The 20,988-nt window shown below is 52.5% G+C and overlaps 1 protein-coding gene and 1 long non-coding RNA gene across 2 annotated transcripts in view; one reads left to right on the top strand and one right to left on the bottom strand.

Annotated features, from left to right (window-relative positions):
* The window catches only part of lrp1bb (low density lipoprotein receptor-related protein 1Bb), a 205,622-nt gene extending 185,362 nt beyond the window's left edge, over positions 1–20,260 (bottom strand). The window contains exon 1 of the mRNA XM_086144762.1: positions 18,820–20,260. Within this exon, the coding sequence (XP_086000888.1) occupies positions 18,820–19,006 (187 nt within the window). The 5' untranslated portion in view covers positions 19,007–20,260. The remainder of the gene's footprint in view (positions 1–18,819) is intronic.
* Positions 16,577–20,351, top strand: LOC147234422 (uncharacterized). The gene is made up of 4 exons (XR_015106008.1): positions 16,577–16,775; positions 17,020–17,315; positions 18,606–18,796; positions 20,258–20,351. It is a non-coding gene; the product is annotated as an uncharacterized LOC147234422 (long non-coding RNA).
* The last annotated feature ends 637 nt before the right edge of the window (positions 20,352–20,988 follow it).

Here is a 20,988-nt window from a genome sequence, read left to right on the forward strand (position 1 = left end):
CACCCAGAGCTTTTCTCAACTCCTCCCTGAAACCATATGACACTCCTCCCTTTTCAGCTCCTACCGCCGCTCTTATAAGTTACCTTATGTTCCTTTTGTCACTGGAAAAAAAAGAGTTCAATACAGCCCTTTCCATTCTTTTTGCAAAGTCTACCACCATCTATCCCTCTACCTTCCTATCCTGTATACCAAATCTGTCCATCACTACTTCATCCCCTCTATTGCCTGCACCAGCATGCCCATTTAATTCTGCACCGACTACCACTCTCTCAGCTGTGGTACCAGTGTCACCGTACCAGTGTCTCACAGCTAGCATACATGTCCTGCACCAGTCTAACATACTTCTCTGCCATTGAAGATTTCCTCATACAATACCAGAGCTCCTCTCTTGGCACCCTGTCCTATGGTTTTTCTAGGTCTACAAAAACACAATGCAGCTCCCTCTGGCCTTCTCTGTACTTTTCTATTAGCATTCTCAAAGCAAATACTGCATCTGTAGTACTCTTTCTAGGCATGAAGCCATACTGCTGTTCACAGATGCTGACTTCTGCTCTCTGTCTAGTTTCCACTACTCTTTCCCATAACTTCATTGTATGGCTCATCAACTTTATCCCTCTATAGTTGCAGCAATTCTGCACATCTCCTTTATTCTTAAAAATAGGCACCATCACACTTTGTCTCCATTCTTAAGGCATCTTCTCACTATCTAAGATCCTGTTGAATAATCTAGTCAGAAAATCTACCGCTGCCTCTCCTAGACACTTCCACACCTCCACAGGTATATCATCAGGACCAACTGCCTTTCCACTCTTCATCCTCTTCAATGCCTTCTTCATTCACTTTTACGAATATTTGCTACTTTGTGGTCTACAATAGTCCCCTCTTCTACCCTTGCCTCTCTTTCATTTTCCACATTCATCAGCTCTTCAAAGTACTCTTTCCATCTTCCCATCACTCTTCTAGCATCTGTCAATACATTTCCCTCTCTGTCCTTAATCACCCGAACCTGTTGTACATCCTTTCTATCTTTATCTCTCTGTTTCGCCAACCTGTATAGATCATTCTCACCCTCCTTACTATCCAACCGAGCATAAAAGTCATCATACGCCCTTTGTTTTGCCTTTGCTACCTCTATCCTTACCTTTCGCCGCATCTCCCTGAACTCCTGTCTATTCTCTTCAGTCCTCTCAGTATCCCACTTCTTCTTTGCTAACCTCTTTCTCTGTATACACTCCTGCACTTCCTCATTCCACCACCATGTCTCCTTATCTACTTTCCTTCCAGATGATACACCAAGTACTCTTCTACCTGTCTCCCTGATAACACTAGCTGTTGTTGTCCAATCATCTGGAAGCTCACCCTGACCACCCAGACCCTTTCTCAATTCCTCCCTGAAAACCATGCAACACTCCTCCCTTTTCAGCTTCCACCACTTTGTCCTCTGCTCTGCCTTTGTCCTCTTCATCTTCCTTGTCACCAGAGTCATCCTACAAACCACCATCCTATGCTGTCTGGCTACACTCTCACCTACAACTACTTTGCAGTCACTGATCTCTTTCAGGTTACCTCGTCTATACAAGATGTAGTCTACCTGCGTGCTCCTACCTCCGCTCTTATAAGTTAGCCTATGTTCCTGTTTTTTCACTACAGCCATTTCCATCCCTTTTGCAAAATCTACCACCATCTGTCCCTCTGCATTCCTATCCTGGATACCGAATCCGCCCATCACTTCTTCATCCCCTTGTTTGCCTTCACCAACATGTCCATTGAAGTCTGCTCCAATGACCACTCTCTCATTTCTGGGAATATTCTGCATCACTTCATCTAACTCATTCCAGAACTTCTCCTTCTCTTCAGATTCACATCCCACCTGTGGTTCATAGCCACGAACAACACTGAGCATCACACCTTCAATTTCCAGTTTCAGACTCATAAGTCTATCTGACATTCTTTTCACATCTAGGACGTTCCTAACAAACTCCTCCTTCAAGATAACTCCTACTCCATTTCTCTTCTTGTCAGTACCATAATAGTACAACTTAAAGCTGCTCCTAAGCTTCTAGCCTTACTACCTTTCCACCTGGTCTCCTGGACACACAGTATATCCACCTTCCTTCTCTGCATCATGTCCACCAACTCTCTGCCTTTTCCTGTCATAGTCCCAATATTCAAAGTCCCTCCTCTCAGTCCCAGACTCTTTCCTTTCCTCCTCTCTCTCTGCTTCCGAACACGCACTCCTCCTCTTCTTCTTCTTGTTCTTCGACCCACAGTAGCCCAATTTCCATTAGTACCCTGTAGGTCATCAGTACCAATGGCGGTCGTTGTTAACCCGGTCCGCGACCGATCCGGTACGGTATATGCTCCGTGCCCCCCAAGGCAGGCTTGGAGTGACATAGGCCAGTGCCGCCCTGAGGCTGCATTCTACACCCGTTACACCGGTGGCCTCAAACAAAGACGTGGAAGTGGATGTTCGGTGAGTGCAGAGGACCTAACGTCATGGACCCGTCCAACGGCCTGGTGGCGACCTCAACATCAGGTCTATGTCGCAGCTCGAGATGGAAATCAGCGATCGTGGTTCTCCCTGTGAAAAGCACGGGATCCTGGATGAGCCCTGCGGAGGGCGAGCAGGCGTGAGAACCTTCAGCAGAACCTCAGAACAACAAGAAGAACCCCAGAGACGGAGCTGATGGCGTTTTACCACAGATTTCTGCTGGAATGATGTGAGATGGGAATGCTTGAGTGTTACGCTATATCACATGCAATTCCCAGGATGCTCCATGGCGCGTGTGTGTGTGTGTGTGTGTGTGTGTGTGTGTGTGTGTGTGTGTGTGTGTGTGTGTGTGTGTGTGTGTGTGTGTGTGTGTGTGTGTGTGTGTGTGTGTGTGTGTGTGTGTGTGTGTGTGTGTGTGTGTGTGTGTGTGTGTGTGTGTGTGTGTGTGTGTGTAATCCACACTGGACTGGATGCCTGCAGGCTTGCAGCAGCGATGATGGCCAACAAACAAGGAGCAGCTTTTTCCACTCCGGCACCGATAAAGACAGAGACTCTCCTGGAAGAGTCGTGTTTTTATTAATTGAGCAAATATTGCAGAAGTCATCCAGCTCATCTAAAAACAGGCCTGAGATTCACCTCGGCCCCGAGAGGGCCCTCGCTGTCAGAGAGCGTCCGATCCGGCGCCACAACATCAGGCGTCCATTTAGCAAAAGCACTGCTTAGCGCGCAGCTGCGGAGCTCCCTGACAAGGTAAGCGTGCTGTCAGCGTCTCGCCCCGTGGGTTCGGACCTGACATGAATATTCAGAGTCACATGCAGATGGTCTCCGGACAGCCAGGGAGGATCCGGGGCCGAACTGGAGCGTACTATGGGATGCATCGGACCGTCTCGCCTTCTTCTACCCCGAACCGGACACCTCGCAGGCGGCCGGCGCTCCACTGACCGGAGGCGAGTCAAACGGGCATCGCCATTGGCGGGTCAGTTTCTGGCGCCGCGGTTTGGATTCCGCAGAAGCACACTGGATTTGATCAACAATAATCAGCCGCTATGACCGGATGCAGCACAGCAGCACCGTCTGCGTCAGGACCGAACAGAAGATGGAGGACGGAAGACGGCACCACGACGAGCAGGAACATCTGACGCTCGGCCTCACGGAGCCGGGGGAAGCGAGCGGTCGGGACCGATTACTGACGCCGGCCACATCTATCTTCATCTGCAGGGAACATCATCGGGGAACCGTTCTAGCATGTTCTGATGCAAAGCGGAGAGCTGGACTCCAACGGCTGTTGGGATGAAGATGAGCCGCGGGCTCAGAGCTCGCCGAAGGCACGGCCCGCTAACCCTGCAACAAGCTAACCGCCGCTAGATAACGATGGCCGCGGTGGACGGACAGCACGGCCCGAGCGTCAACTCGCTGCCAAGAGGCCATTTTTCTCCGAGGACTTTCCCTCCCTCCTCGTGCCGCTGCTGTGAAGGCACTGAGACCAGCTCCGGGTTCTCCAGAAGGTCTCGGGCTCCCATTAAAACGCGACACATCTGGAGAAAACAAACATCTTCAACCCGACCCCGGATGCTAAACCTTCACAACGGCCGACGGGCAAACACACCTCGTCACACACTGAATCATCACGCCTTCAGCGGGAGGCAGACGATCCCCCGGAGGAGAGGAAACATGAAATTAAACGGACGTTCAGCTTCAACCAACATTTCAAATCTGAAAACGACGCCTTCATTATTGACAGGAAGGAACACGCGTGCGTGACATGCAGAGCCTGAAGACCTTCATTCATTCATTCATTCATCGTCCACCCCGCTGACGCTGCATCCAGGGCGAAGGGCTGCATCCATCCAGGCCACATGCAGACACGCAACCATTCACATGTCGGACATGGAGGAACACGGAGAACCCTGAGGAACCCTCGCAGACACTGGAGAACATGGAGACTCCACACGAGAAGGAACCCTGTGGGAGGAGGAAGAGCGAACCGCCGCTCCGCCCAAAGTGACTGCATCCGCCAAATATTGTTTTTGAATTTTTTTGTATTATTTTCGTTTATCAGTCGAATCCTGGATGAAATCACGTGACTGTGGAGAAGCTGGGCGGGACTCATCGCCATGGTAACCAGTATGCCGGAGGACCTGGAACCTTCAAACCTCCGCGATGGAGGCAGAAGACTTAGATGGACACAGGAACCGACCAAGTATCATCTACGGCGTTCTCCCTCAACTGGATTGTATAACAGGCATGACCACAGACACACACACACATGCCCACGCACACACACACACACACACACACACACACACACACACACACACAACCCCCTCGCTCATGTACTGTCAGACAGCAGGACGTCAGCGTTCAGATGGATCGGAGGCAGATGCCCCCCGGTTGCTCGCGGTTACAAAAATAGGACAAATAAATTATTGAAGGCAAAGAGGAGATGATGAGGAGCTGAGGGCTGATGAAGGTCCATCTTTGCTCCTCCAGAGTCTGAAGGCAAAGAGGAGATGATGAGGAGCTGAGGGCTGATGAAGGTCCATCTTTGCTCCTTCCAGAGTCTGAAGGCAAAGAGGAGATGATGAGGAGCTGAGGGCTGATGAAGGTCCATCCTTGCTCCTTCCAGAGTCTTCTCCTCCCATTGGGTTTGATTTTTCGCGATCCTGTCCTTGGTCCTTCTCCTAGGTGGACCTGGCCCCTCAGCCCTGCTCTGGCCTCCAGACGTCCATTAAGAAGCTCTGGACTGGAGCTCCTGCGTGAAGGTGCCTCTGTCCTGCTGCCCAGGATAGTTTCTGAGAGGTGGAGGGATTTATCCAGAACACTTGGAGAAGCAGGTCGTACGTGTGAACAGACCGCGAGGTCCTGAATCCTGAGGCGGGTCCTCAAAAGAGCAACTTCTTCTAAAGGAGCCTGAGGAGCATCTTCCTCCATCCATCGCCAGATGAATCCCTTAATGGAGCCATGATGGAGAAACCAGGGTTCCTCAGACACTGGTTGAAGGGTCAGAACCTCAGAGGTGCTCCTACACAGGACCTTCATCATGAGGTCCATTCTATCCATACATTGATGACCCGTTCCTCTCAGGGGAGCAGGTCCAGGACCAGCACATCTCTGGATGGGACAAAAAGCAGATGCAACCAAACACACAAACACACACACACACACACACACACACACACACACACACACTCACTGACTGTTTGACTGACTTTTATTAGTTTTGTTTTTTCTGATGTGTTTTTATTATTTTAAGAGGTTGCAGAATCATTTATATGTATTTATTTTCCAATCATCTCTGATTCAGACGTATCGGCACATCAGTCGTATCTTCCTGCATCTTCTTGCAAATAACCAACATCTTGAGTTCTTCTTTGCATGATTTTTAGGTCGGATCTTGAAAGTTATTCCAATCCGCTCCTAAACCCCTTTGACTTTTTGGTGAAAGTGATAGATGACATCTCCAACCTCCGGTCTGCCTGAGCTCCTGAAGGAAAGAGCTGAGGCCCAAAGCTGGAGCGAACAAACTGGACGAGTAACCTTGTAGATGTGGGTCACGGCAGATCTGCCGTCCCTGCTGACGCCGTCTGCAACCCAGGCAAACACTAAAATAAGCTGCCGAATCAGCCAGGTGGCTGCAAGGTCTGCACCCCCGGGGTGAAGCATCACTCCTGGAAGGCTACTTGAACAGGACTGGCTGCTTCTTCTGCTTCTTCTTCTTCTTCTTTACAAATTCAGCTATGACTCCTTTGAGCTGCACAAACTGTTCAAATTCTTAAGGCCGCTTCACCTTTCTGTCTTTCATACTTTTTAAAGGACACACACACACACACACACACCTTCATGGACCACAAATGCATTAACGCAGCTGTTTTTTCGTTCCTCAACATGTCCAGCAGCAGCAGAAGGTGGTCCAGGCTCTTTCCCGCCATTGATTTCATCCGTTTTTTGCGTTCATCTTCCACCTTCTGCAGGTCCAGCGGAGGAAGAGGGCAGGAATACTTCAGTCTTCTGGCACGTGAGCGTCTACTGACGGCACTGAGGAGATGCTCCCACGGCTCACTGGAGGCGTGGGAGTGGAGACACTCAGATGGTGAGGGAACAGCGGACCTGCATTCATCCATCCATTCATCTGGAAAGTAGACGAGTGCCGATCGGCATGACTCACATTCTCCTGTCTGAGATGAAGGAGAAGAAGAAGAACACATGACTACCCTCTCACAGACGTCCACTTGCACTAGAGATGATCCCTGAATACTTTGGTCCCAAAGGGTCAAAGGTCAAGGCCTCAGCACCAGGCCACCCATCATGAGGAACTGCCTTCTCACTGCTGATCCAGGGTCAGGCCGCCTCCCCATCACACCCGTGCAGAGCTTGGAAACTTCTCAGTGAGTCGTGTTCAAAGATCCCTCTGACCTCCATGCTGGACTCGTCCCAAAGGTCCAACGCAACCATTTGGTTCTCAAGTCAGAGGTCACTTTCGTCAGGTTCTGGACTCAGGACCGTCACCTCCCTCACACTCCTCCGGACAGGAACACAAGCAGGAAGCCGGCGGTGAAGACACGGTGAAGACACGGTGAAGACACGGTGAAGACAGGTCACCTCGTGCTTCTGGTCGTCTGAGGAGGAAAAGGAGACTGCGCTCCTCCAGAGAACAGCCTACAGGATTCAAGATCAAACTGATTCCCGATCAGATATGAAGGTACTTTAATTCAAACGTCCACTCAAACCCATCATCTCCTCAGCGGGCACCACCACCTCATCTGGGCTAATAAGCTCCGTCTCGGGCGGGAACCGGGCCGAGTCATGAACTTGCGTGTCTCAGCGGTGGATGGCGGATGCAGATGTGGCGGCGTCGGGTGAGGAGAAGAAAATAAAAACTAAAAAGCAGCGGCCCGAGGTGGTGAGCTGCATATGCATGTATGCAAATGGAAGCCCGAAAAGACCGACAGCCGCTTCCAAGTGATCCTTCCATTATCAAAGACGGATGTCGCTTCAGATTAGCATTTACAGGGAAAGATGTCTCATTTCTGTTAAAATGATTCCGCCTCCCTCACATCTTCCCAAGCATCTCCCCCCCGCCCCCGGCGAAGGAGCCGGAACGCAAGAAAAATGGCCCACGTAAAGAAAATCTGACGCAATCCAGAAAGCAGGAGCTCCCTCCCTCTCCTCCGGCCCGCCATCCGCTGCCGACGGGAAGGGATGATGTGATATTTGTGCCACGTGGCTTTTAGTGCCGCCGTCCCGCCGCTCAGCGCGAGGTTAAACGCCAGCGGTTAAGGTTTGGATGGGGACCAGGAGGCAGGACGTGGACCTCATTAGGGTGGAACCTCCCAGAGGTAAATCACAGCGCGGTGACTTCAACACAAACATGCTCTGAGGATTATCCTCCCGCGTGACCTTTGCATGCTTGGCGTTTGGAATAATGTTCTCCGCCTGCGAAAGAGGAGAAGGAAAAAGCCTATTTTGCAGATTTTGGCCGATGCATTTGAGAAGCTGGGACTTTGAAGATCTTATGAGTCGAAGACGGCGAAGGATCTTTGATGCATCTAAAGGGGGTTGGAGCTGAGGTGGCTCAAAAACCCTGTGGACCGCACGCAAGTACGACTTGGTAATACATGGAGTTTCCGGAAACTTCTGCTCCACAGAATGCCCGGAGGAAAACTTTGTATTATTTACTGGTCTCTGGTCGAAGCCGCTCACTCCTCGCCGCTCGGAGGACCATCTGCATTCAAGCTCAAGTGCTTCTTCGCGGGCGGAGGAAACCACCCGACTTCATTTAGGTCCTCCTGGACAAAACCCAAGAGGATTTATCTTCAGGCTGGAAAAAGGCGGGGGTTGTCGACCTCGTGATAAAAACGTTTGGCCAAACACAACGACCGGAAGCACATCAGCCCGGGCATCTGCGCCTGCTTCAGGAGGCATCCAAGTGGTGGCTGGACTGTATCTAAAACTAGACCAGGAGTAGAAGGTGGTCCAAAGACTCCGTATCTAAAACTAGACCAGGAGTAGAAGGTGGTCCAAAGACTCCGTATCTAAAACTAAGCCAGGAGTAGAAGGTGGTTCAAAGACTCCGTATCTAGAACTAGACCAGGAGTAGAAGGTGGTCCAAAGACTCCGTATCTAAAACTAGACCAGGAGTAGAAGGTGGTCCAAAGAAAGAGTCCAACCCTTGTACGCCCGGGAAGCTTCCCTGGGCGAGGCCACGCCGCCCACCGGCGCCATCAGGCGTGTCCGAGTGTATCTGGCGTTGCTCACTCGAGGTGCTGCAGGATCTTCTCCGGTGTGGGCCGTCTTCGGGCGCAGGAGTCGGGCCCCGACCTCCCGGCCTCAGCGGGAGCGTCCCGCCGCGGCGCCGTGTTCATCCGATTAGCGAGGCGTCTCGGCGCTCGTCACTCTGGACTCCTGAACGGGCGACCCCTGCTCCGGCCACACACACACACACACACACACACACACACCACCCAGCACTCTTTAGGCTAATCCCGGTTTCTGGCAGCGCCTGCGAGTCACTTGAAGAATGTATACAATTAAGCGGCGCTCGCCGCTGCCAAGATTATTACGACAGCGCTGGCCAGCAGAGGCTCCATTACCTTCTCCGGCAGATCTCATCTAAATGGAGGACTATGATTGTTTTTATGCTGTATATGTTACACGAGGGAGCAGATAATCGATGGGACGTCCTTCTATTTGCAAAGGAAGCCGCACCTTCTCCCCCAATGCGACGTGAGACACTCCGTGTTTATCGGACCCAACGTTCTCCACCGATATCACGCTTTCACCAGGTAGTGTCTACAAAGTCACACACCAAGGCTCTTGTCCAAGGACACTTCGGTCTGCTCGGGAATCCAACCGCCAACCTCGCCATTGGATTGACGCCCGCTCTGTCAAACCCTCTTTAAACACCACATATCATCATAAATGTGAGTTTCAAAGCCACCTCTCACCAGAGCTAATGGATGCTACTGCTAGTTACTGTCTGTGACAGGAAACTCAAAAGCAAGCTCATGTTGTGATGTCAAACACACACACACACACACACACACACACACGGTTGGGTGATCTCGTGTGTGTGTGTGTGTATGTGTGTGTGTGTGTGTGTGTGTGTCTGCTGCCGACTGACATATTTAAGCAGCTGTCGATCAGCCAGGAGAGGCAGCGGATCACTGTTTTAGTTTTATCCACTCTGTGTTTCTACACTGCAAACTTCAGGACAGGACGGAGATCCGGGTGCATCACTCTGTTCCACGCAAGGAAATGTCCTGTTCTCCCTGCCAATGTCAAATATTTGGTATTTATAAACCCAACAACGGAGCAGGTGTCGACTCTGGGATTAACACTGTGTGTTTGACCAGGAACCAACAGCATCAGGGACCGGGAGCGATGTTACGGCCGGGGCTTTTTGGAAATTATGATCGACGTTTGTCAACATTTGCGAGATGATAGCCGACGACCGGCCTCTCCTCAGAGCTGGAGAAGCTTCTCAGATGAAATGTCCTCCGGAGAAGAAACGTCGTGCGGTCGGGACGCCGCGAGAGTCTGAGAAGCTCCGCAGACATGGAGGCCGATGCTGGGCTGTGGCGAGGAGCGGCCCGAAGCCAAAGAAGACAAATCAATCAATCGAGGAAGCAATCGAGAGCTTAATCTGAATTGAATATGGCCGTTGGTTGCGGCCCAAACAAAGCCGACATCAGTCAAGATCTGCCGAATCGATAATATATGACACGTTCCGCATCGCGGGGAAAAAAGGGGGGCAGAGCGGCGGTTGATCACATAATTAATGAGACTCGTCGTAGCCATAGATTTCCGTCCGGCGCGGGCATTATCTTATTTGCTGTAATTGCGTCGGGTAGTCAATCATATGTTGGCGGGAAGGAAAGCTGCCACCAGCGAGCGGTGGAAGGAGGCCAGGGCTGGCTTCCGCCGCCGTCCCGGCTCCTCGCTGTCACAATGAATCAATCCGCGGCGGCGCGGAGCGACCGCCGGCCTCCGCACAAACTGGGAAACTCGGAAGCGGCGGAAAAGAGGCCGGTTTATAATTACCGGGGAAACAACAACATAATTATTCAATAGAGATACTTTTGTGGCAAACCATTATGCTAATGCTATTATCTAATTGTTGTGGGGGCCGGCCGGAAATGAATTATGCATACGGATGATCGTAGCGGGAAAAACTGAAACCTATATTCACCGAGGAGGATGATCTCATTAGACCGTAATTTACAGAACGCACGAAAGGCCTCGCCACTAAACACCAACGGCCGCGTCACCGAGTCGTTAGCGGGATGAGATTCCGATACTCCCGGTACGTTTACGCCGCATCGCGCCGGCTTCGTACCGTCCAACTACAAAAAGAAACATTTCCCGGCTAAATCATTGAATCTTTAATTGCACATCATGTTTTTTTATCAAGCTAATGACGTGCAAAGAAGCGCAGACAGTAAAAGTGCACCAAACGTATCACTAATATGCGGGAAAAAAAACAGCGTGAAAAAAAAGCAGGGATCGGATCCGGAGCGGAGAATGAACGCCAGGAAAGAAATCATCCGGCGGAAGAAGAAGAGCCCACAAAGATGGCAAACTGGAGACACTTGCATCTCCAAGATATGAGCGACAAAAAGGAAAGGCGTATCATACAGAGGCAGGGGAATTAAGGCCGAAGCTTGAAATTGAGGCTTTTCATTGGGAAGCTGAAATGAGAGCGTCGCGTCTTCGGTTCCAGTCGGGCTCGGTGTGCGCGGCCACCAGCACGGACAGGAAACACTGAAACGCTTCCGCCGGCTTCTGTTGGAAGCGCTGTAATTGCCCCTCGTGGACAAATACAGTCTTTCCGCTTCTGATTAGGACAAAAAATCCTTAAAAGGTTATCACGTGTAACCACAAGTGGTGTGTCCTTCAGACACAGCTGCCCCCCCCCCCCCCCCCCTCCCCGATACACTCCCTGGAAGAAATATCCCGACCTCAGACCGTCTGTTTCCATTTCCAACCAGTTCTAGTGCCAAACTGTCGTTCTGACCCGTAACATAAACCCGCCGATCACGGGCGAATCCTTCTTTCTGGGCGAGATCTTTAATGAGGCAGTCAGATGGAGCTCACGCAGCGAGCGGGAGGATGAGTGGTTTTCTGCAAACCCCCCCGGCGCCGCCCCGGCTCGCCGAGCGGACCCCCGGACCCCCGGACCCCCGGAACCCCGGACCCCCGCCAGGATGCCCGTCCGGCTCTGCTGGATGGACAGATGAAATAAAACAAATTGCGTCTGGTTGGAGGGTTCATTGTGAGACGAGCAGGGAGAGGAGCTGCGAGGAGCTCAAAGGGAAGACAGTACAACAAGAATAGAAATGCGTGGAAATGATATCGGATCATAAACTTTGTCAGGAAGCATCAAACGGGAAGCATCAACCAGAATTCTTTTTAAAACTAAGATCTGTGGAATCCGTCCATGTGTGTGTGTGTGTGTGTGTTAGGCTTCAATTAATAATGCCAGATGTGACATGCTGGGTTGAGCTTTGGGGGAGTGTTTACAAAACAGACTCCGTAATCAAACTTGGGAAAAGAGCTGTTTGATTATAGATAAGGCTCTTTATTGTGAATCTGCCGCTCCATTATTCATGAGGTCCTGCAAATTACAGAAGCTGTACATCCTGCCCACGTGGACTTCCGGATGTGAGGAGAAGCTCTTCGGAGCGTCCAGTGACCGAGTCCGTCCGGAGGATTCGCTCGTAGGAGCGGCCACTTCGACGGGGACGCTGTGCTGAGAGCCACTTCAAGGGTGATGCATGTTTTATAGTATTTAGACACGTGAATATGCAATGTATTTGTTTGGAATTGAACCTAAATTCACCACTTTTGGGTTGCAGTTAAATCAGGTGCCGCTATTAAGTGACGTCGTTATCGCATTCACACACAGAATATCATTGCTTCATTGATTGGATGGATTTCTTCCCCCGGCGAACCGGGAGGTCAGCAGGGGAAACGCCAGCGTTCCCTCGGCTCGGATCCTTCCAGATCCCTGTGTGATGTCGCTCACATCAGTAAATACACAAAGGCCGAGGTGGAGAACGGGAGGGAAGGAGGGGTGTGAGTGTGTGTGTGTGTGTGTGTGTGTGTGTGTGTGTGTTCTGGATACACAGCCTAAGAAGGTGGAGCTGCATTGGTTTTTATTTCAGCACCAGAAGGACAATGCAGACTTTGCTCGCCTGGTGTTCACCACACCTGCACTCTGCATTGGTTCTGCAGGTGACGAGTGCAGCACAGTCTTTTACCCTGGGCCCTTCAGGGAGGGGGTCCGGGGTCCGGGGGTCCGGGGTCCGGGCTGGGGAGGTGCAGGCAAAGCGGTCCTTTGCTCCCCCCAGTGCATCACTCGTGACTCGGATCAGACTCACATCTCCAGCCGCTCTCACAGTGATGGCTGCTGCAGGGCTGAGAGCCATGTTTGGCCATACAGACAATACAGACAAGCAGACGGGGCTGGTCTTACCACCGCTTCCCTCTGTGACGGCCGCCTAACACCATCACATTTGACAGAAGAGCCTGTCTTCATCACACACACACACACACACACACACACACACACACACACACACACACACACACACACAGGGGAATGAAAGCACAGCATCTTAGTTGTCCACCATACTGGTCAGACAGGCGGGGGAGAGATGAAGGTCACTTTGCAAAAGGAGACCCGTGGAAATAAGGATATATATATATATATATGTATGTATATATAGAGACAGCATATATGTCACATTATTGTGGATAAAAACGAGAAGAAACAACAATGCGTTTTGCTTGTTATGGAGCCTCGTGAAGGAGCCCTCGTCTTCAGTGCAGCAGCAGAAGGAGGAGAGGAGGAAGCAGAAGCCAGCAATGGAGTCGTGATGATTCCCAAAGGTCACCTGACGGCCAGTGCCAAGCCTGGAGTCAAAGTACACCGTACCGTACCGTACCGTACCGTACCGTACCAGAATACACTTTAGAATCGGATACCCCGGACGCTCCCGCAGACTCACAGATGATGTCCACCACATCGGCCAGATGTAGCCACGTCAAGCCGATCCTAGTTCCATGTCACCACGGCGACGGGCACCCGCAGCCGTGGAAATGAAGAGGTGGCCAAACAACAACGTGAAGTCAGTCCGAAGGCGGCAGGCAAATATAACACACACAAGAAGTGGATCCTCCCCCGTCAGCCGGGAGAAATAACGTGAGCGGCCGAAGGGACGAGGACATCCTGAGCCGGCGGTGTAGATGGCGTTCGGCGTGCGGCTGGAATACGACTCACAAGCGCACGAGACCCGCGAACCGGCTTCGGCTAGAGAATCCGAACCCTAACTCTGCCAAACGTAGGTGTCACAGCGGGCGTTGTGACACATGCATGTACTGTATATATCCAGAATATGAAGCCTTCCTTTCAGCCTAAATGCCCCTCCAGAGCCGCGACGGTGTCCGGCCGCACTAATGGCGCCCAATCATCCGTCTGTAATGGAGGGCCGCGCCGGCAGATCCGGGCCGAGCAGATCTAATGGGCCGATATGAAACGGCCGGCGAGCGGCGCCGACCAAATAGCAGGGTGACGGCGCCATTAAAACCCGCCGCGTTCACACTCCCCTCAATGGCGGCGGCCGGTCGGGCCGAGCGGGTCCTCGGCGGGGGGGGCGGGTAGACGGAGAGCGGGGAGAAGAAGCGTTACATAACGCAGGAAGAGCCTGCCCTCGGGCGCCGTAACAAGGCGCTACGCCACATTAGCAAGGAAACCTGCGGCCGCACACTGACGGTCCTCACGGGAACCGCCGGCGTCGGAGCTGCATCCATCTCAGCGAAGGACTCGGCAGATGAAACACCTGCGGGAGATCTTCCTCGCTCCGCGGCGCCACCTCCGCCCGCATGCTTCGGGATCTCGCTGCGGATCTATTTGTTTGTCTATGTATTCATTGTAATTCCACATTTAAATCCAAATCCGTCGTGACATGAATAAACAACATTAGGAGGGAGACTAATTGATGGAGCGCTTGTCGGAGCTGGAATCAGCGGCTATTGTGCGAGTGATTACACTTCTAACGCGGCTCCCACCAGGATCAATACACTGATTCATGACTTTGGTCTCTGAAAGAAATAGTTTTGTGAGCTTGAGATGTTCTGAAGGTGAAGGCATCCAACGGGAGTTATTTCTTGCAGGAGCAAACCATATATTTCTTCTTCTTCTTCCTCCTCCTCTGGGCTGCTCCCTTCAGGAGCCACACCAGCCAATCAGCCGCCTCCATCCAACCTTCTCCTTTCACACGTCTATCTCCTCTCAGGTCTTCCTCCAGACGTCCTGCGTGGCAGCTCCGACCTCAGCATCCTTCTACCCAGATCTTCTCCATCTCGGTGTGACTTTATCTCCAAAACATCTGACCTGCGCCGTCCCTCTGACGGACCCGTCACAGTAGAAGTTCGGCGACATCGGCAGCGACGTGAAAAACCGGTGGATGTTCTTCAGCCTTGCGGTCTACCGAGGTCTTCCTCCTTTTCGTGATCCTCGGTTCTGGCCCTCTGCACGGACTCTGCGACGGAGCCTCTGAAGGTGGCGGTCGACCCCTTCCACCATCTCATCCCCCAGGATTGACACCTCCATTCTGTGGTCTTCATGTCCAGCAGATACACAAAGCTCCGGGTGGCGGCGCCGCAGAGACGAGGCAGAGGGCCATGAAATCTCTTTCCTCAAGGATCTGTGAAGGATTTGAATCCTGGCAGCAGAAATGCCTCCTTCAAACTCATCTGAAGGACGCTCGCTTGATCCTGGAGATCTTGAAGGTGCAGCGGCAGGGAGGCCGTGGCCCCGGGACCTGCCGCGACACAGGGACTCCTCGGAGGTGCGATGCAGATCCGGGATCTGCCGGGTCCTCCGGTCCACCGAACATCACCGCTTGACGACTGCCGTTCGGTTCTTCATCCCTCGCTCAAGGCCTGCTTCTTTCTTTTCTTTTTCTCCTGTTTCTTTCCGGAGGCTTGAAATAACCCCCCGGTCCCAGGAGACCCGCGGCTGAGCGGATGAAGCAGCACCTCATTCTGCTCCGCGGCTTTTCCAATCTACGGCAGCCTCCCCTTCCCTCCTGCCCTCCGAGCTCCGGAGGAGGCCGTGCCGTCTGGTGAGGAGAACATCTGCGCACTCCTCAAAGGGAAGAGAAAAGTAGATGTCCTTCTGCAGCTAAAAAAGACATTCAGCAAAATCATTGACGGTGGAGTCAAAGAGGTGCGGCTCCACCGAAAGATTCATTTTCCTTATTTTTCCGCTTTAAATCCTCCTCTATTATTCCACAGCGAGGGTTTGAGGTCATGGCGGCCTCGCCAGCGCTGAAGGATGGCGAGGGCGTCCGGCGTTCGCAGGAAGAGCCCGAGCCAATTCCCCGCTCTGTCAATTCAAACTCCACGCTAATGAGCGCTGACAAATTCCTTCAACGAACACGTGAGGCGGCTTCTGCAGACGACGCAAATAACAACAGCGCCATGATTGATGACCCGGCGCAGGTGAGGTGACACGGCTGGCCGTCGGCCGCCGTGCGGAGCTCGGAGGAATCTGACCGAACCGCAACGTGACAACAAGGGAGACACGAACATGATGAATAATTCAAACCTATAGGTTAAGTTTAAACTATCCAAACCAGACGCCCGTCTCTGTTTGTTGCACGTCAACGCGGCCGTGAAAGCGAGCGCGTGAAGCCGCACGCAGGAACGCCGCCGCAGGCCCTTCTTTCCACCGGCCGTCGGACTTTTCATTACTGTTTGCTTGTCTACCCTGTAATGCCGCTGTGACTGTGAATTTCTCCGTCCCGGGATCAATAAAGTCTATCTTATCTTATCTTATCTCCAAAGCCTCCTGCCGGCTGTCTAAATAACGAGCCCCTGCCCTTGCGGCTAAAATGTGCCGTTTGGACGCCATTTGATTCAAGTGTGTTTTCTCGCCCTCTGTTGCGCCATCACAGGCCCCGGCGGCGGGGGGGCCAGTCTGTGTTCGCGCTCGCCGGGCAAAAAACAACCCCCGTGGTTTGTTGTTTCCCAGAACCTGTCCAGAGCGACGGCGTGTCCTTTGCACCGTCAAACATCCCTGCTGCGGACGCTCCGTCATCCGCTCATCGCCAATAAAACGCTTCCCAGCGATGGGAGGAAATAAGAACTGCTGTACCCACGAAGAAAATCTGCAGCAGACGCCATCCGCCGAGACCACGGGTGGCTCCACACACACCCGCACTGAGAGCGGTGAGCGCGAACGGGGAATCGTCGCCTCTGATTGGCTAATATTCAGGCGGTGAGTTGAAGGGAGGATCTACAGCTCGGAGCAGCTCCATGCAGCAGACAACCCACAGAAGGGCAAAGCCCTGGAGCCGCTGGGGTTACAGTATCTCTGGTGGTGGCGTCACACTATCAGGACACGCTGTGTGTGTGTGTGTGTGTGTGTGTGTGTGTGTGTGTGGAATTTAAAGGAACTTGGTCCAGGGTTTAAAGGGTTGTTTCTTCACATGGTGAAATGGAACTTGTCATTATTCCTTCAGGGACTTAGTGAGGTGGAATTGAAGCGGCGCTGGATTATCCTTCTGAGCGGCGGGGGCACCCACCAATACGCCTTCAAATAGCTGTCACGAACCCCGGAGTCTATTCACACCGCAGGCGCCGTCAAGGAAAAGCCAGCCGGTCAAAGACGTATCTGAACGAAAACACCCAGCCCTTCCTGCTTGTTTTGGGAAGCCAAAGAGGGGAAGACGCGGGTCAAAGCAGGAAAGAGGAACCGTGAATTCGTTCATTTGTCGGTGGGATAAATGCGTGCAGCCGCAGTGAAGACCTGAAATGGGTGCGTTGGACTGTTTTTTTCAGGAAGACCTTTGGAAAACATGTCAGTTATGTCCAAAGCGGAGCCCATGAAGCCCCGGCCGGGGCCGGTCGCCGGCCTGCTGCGCCGGCGGCCGGGAGGCAGAGTGAAGAACATGGATGTAAATGAGATGGACGGCGAGATGAGACGGGCTCCCGCTGAGGCTTTAAAACGCTCTGCAGGAGCTACAGGGGAACAAGGCGTGAGGACGGAGGTGTGAGGCTAGCTCCAATTTGCCGCTCAGAAGAAATGCAGCGTGTAAAACGGGCTGTTTGTCTCTATTTCAGGAGCTGCTCGGACTGAAGGCCGAGCCGTCGTCCTTCTTCCAGAGAAGCTCAACGGCCTCAGAACCCCCTGGTGACCAGAGGCAGAACTACATTCTTCATTTAGTCAAGCCACACTACTTTTAACCTTCTTCTTCTTCTTTCGGCTTTTCCCTTCAGGTGTCGCCACAGCGAGTCCACTTTCTCCATCTAACCCTATTCTCTGGATCCTCCTCTCTCACACCAGCTACCTTCATATCTTCTCCCACTGCGTCCATAAATCTTCTCTTTGGTCTTCCTCGAGACCTCCTGCCTGGAAGCTCCAATTCCAGCATCCGTCTACCAACATATTCTCTATCCCTCCTCTGTCCATGACCCAACCATCTCCGTCTGGCTTCTCTGACCTTCTCTCCAAAACATCTAATATGTGCTGTTCCTCTGATGGACTCATTCCTGATCCTCTCCATCCTGGTCACTCCCAAAGAGAACCTCAACATCTTCATCTCTGCAACCTCTAGTTCTGCCTGCTGTCTTTTGGTCATTGGAACAGTTTCTAGTCCAAACATCATGGCTGGTCTCACCACTATCTTGTACACCTTTCCTTTCATTCTGGCTGAAAGTCTTCTATCCCTTCGTACCCCTGACACTTTTCTCCAGCCATTCCAAGCCATTCCAACTCCAGCCAAGCGACACTACTTTTAATATAGAGATAAATAAATGAAGTCATATCATAAATGCATACATTTGCATTCAAAAACCATTTCCCTTAAGTATTGAGGTAAAATATTCTTTCTGAATCTCTATTTTATTTAAATGTATCCCATTGTCTGATAACAACTATCTAGGACTCGTCTTATTTTCATATTTATAGGTTTTATTTTGCGCACCTCTTCATACCTAGAGCTCCCGATCGATCGATAGCCTCCATCTTTGCGGTGCAGAAAACCCGAGTCTTGACATTTGGAGAGCGATCATTGATCGGCTGATATTGAACATGTGTCCTCCGCAGGCTCTGCGCATCACAACCGCCCACGGAGAAAAGGAAAGTTCTGCGAAAGCGCCGTTCGCCTCCGTCCGAATGCTAACGCCGCTCACACGCCCGAATCATCCTCCTCTGTTTGCGGACGTCTTCCTGAGCGCGCGGCGCAAACACGCCTCTCGTCTCCGGGACGACCGCGGCGTGCGTTCTGAGAAGCCGAGGTTAGCCGGAGGAAGACACTTACATGTGCCGGGGGTTTCGTCCGAGGCGTCGGGGCAGTCGGGCTCGCCGTCGCAGAGCCAGGCCTCGGGCACGCAGCTCTCACCATCGCCGCACCGAAACTCGCCGACATCGCACAAGATGGCGTCTGGATGGAGGCGGGCGGGCGGAGGAAGCAAACAAACAAACAGAAAGATGCGTGAGATGACCATGATACATTTGGAGCAGAGAATGTGATTGGATGAGAGGATGGGCGTGGACGAAGCCGGGGCGGAACCTCACGACCGGACCGGACCGGTGGATCTGCGGAAACCGACGTGGAGGAAGAGCAGCAGGAGTAGAAAAAGGAGCCGCTCGCTCCGTCTCCTCTGCGCCCAGGTGAGATGTTCCACACTTTCATCCCAAACAAAGACTCGGCGTCCTCCGTGCACGGAGCGCTCAGAAGGTTCTGGCGGGCCGGGGACCGAGAGCCGCCGCAAAGAACACGTCACCCTTTCCTCTCCGTTCGTCCTCACGCCGCCGTCACGCCGCCATCATTGGTTTCGCCGCTTAAAGACGACCTCGCTCCTCACCGGAGAAGCCCACGGTCCTCCCTCTGCAGAACCTCGTCCCTCTGGGAGAACCCGGCACGCCTGCTCAAACGTCTACACGTGAGCAGGGAAGCGAATCTAACCACGGCTGATGTCACGATGAGAAGAAACAGGAGCTGCGTGGGACGGAGGACGTGTCTCTGGTCCTTCATGCAGCTCCAGCATGGACCAACTCCAACAGCTTCTTGCAGATGACACCACCTGCTTCAGGGCCGGAAACAGACGTGGCTGCAGCTTTCTAACAACGGCGAAGAGACGGAGCACCGCAGACGTCACTAGACACACACACACACACACACACACACACACACACACACAGACACACATAGCTTTGCCTGTGACAGTCATTACAGAACAGATTCTCTGAGTTTCTGTCAAAACAAATGCTCCTGCAAAGCCAGCAGCTGCGCCACAAAGGAGGTAATGAAGGAACTGCACTTTTGTTTGCCCCCCCAGAGCGCTGCACCCAGTGTGACTTGCGTCCTCAGCCACTATGCTTACACACACACACACACACACACACACACGCACACACACAGACTGACAGACTCCAAACATCTAACCATCTCAGGTGTTTGGGAGGCTCCGCCCCGCTCCAGCCTGGAGATCACATGTTTTGCCCCCCCAGCGACAGCCGGGCCGCTCGCCTTTATGGGAGGCTTTGGTCGGTTTCCATGGAAACACATGAAGGGAAGCAGGGCCGCCCCGCGAGGAGTCCTTCGGCTCCGGATGCTCCCCGGCCCGGTCCCTCTGTCCGGTCCACCAGCCCGCTGCCGGGGATGCTTCCGGAACCTCAAACCCCTCTTTCAAAAAAAATTAAAATGATTTAGGATTTTGTTCAATTTAATGTGTTAATTTGCATTTCTTTTTCAGGGACAGACCGCGAGGGGGAATCTGCTCGTGCCTTTCAAAAAGACGGACAGGAACGCTGCCCTCCTGCCGGCAGCGGCTCTTCAGACAAACCTGAACGAGGACTGAACGCAGTCCAGCTTCGGAGGGACTCTGTCCGCAAAACACTTCCTCCCCTTTATCGGGTTGTTTTCATCACTTTCCATTTGATTTGATCCCTCAAGAGCTTCGCGCACTTGTTTGGAAAGTTGAAATGGAAATTGGCTGTAAGTAGATAAACAATTAAACACTTTCCCCTTTTTGTTTCTCCTTTATTTTGTTTCCCAGTCAACAACAGACCAAGAATCAAGAGAGAGAGAGAGCGAGAGCCTGGATATTAAAAGGAAAGACACACACACACACACATATATGTATATATATATATATATGTGTGTGTGTGTGTGTATGCATGCTGAGCTGCTGCAGGTCTCCAGCACTGAGGTTCTCTAGAAGAGGTCCTCGCTGCACCTCCTGTCTGCGATGCTGCAGCTCCGAGCGCTGCAGTGCACGCATAATACGTCTTTATTAGCAGCGAGTCCCGGGGAGTGACAGAAGCCGCCTGGTATTTAGACATAAATGCCACCCCAGTCAGGTGTGATCAGAATATGAAGCCTGAGGAGCCTCTCCCCCCCCCAGGCTCGCCCCCCAACACCGATTCAAGGATGTCAGGGCTGCGGCGGCCGACGTCGCGCGGCCCGAGCCTCGCCGTCCTGCTC

The sequence above is a fragment of the Fistularia commersonii genome, chromosome 4 (genome assembly GCF_037954325.1).
Source record: "Fistularia commersonii isolate RoL2024-O1a breed Wild chromosome 4, RoL_Fcom_v1.0, whole genome shotgun sequence".
NCBI lineage: Eukaryota > Metazoa > Chordata > Actinopteri > Syngnathiformes > Fistulariidae > Fistularia > Fistularia commersonii.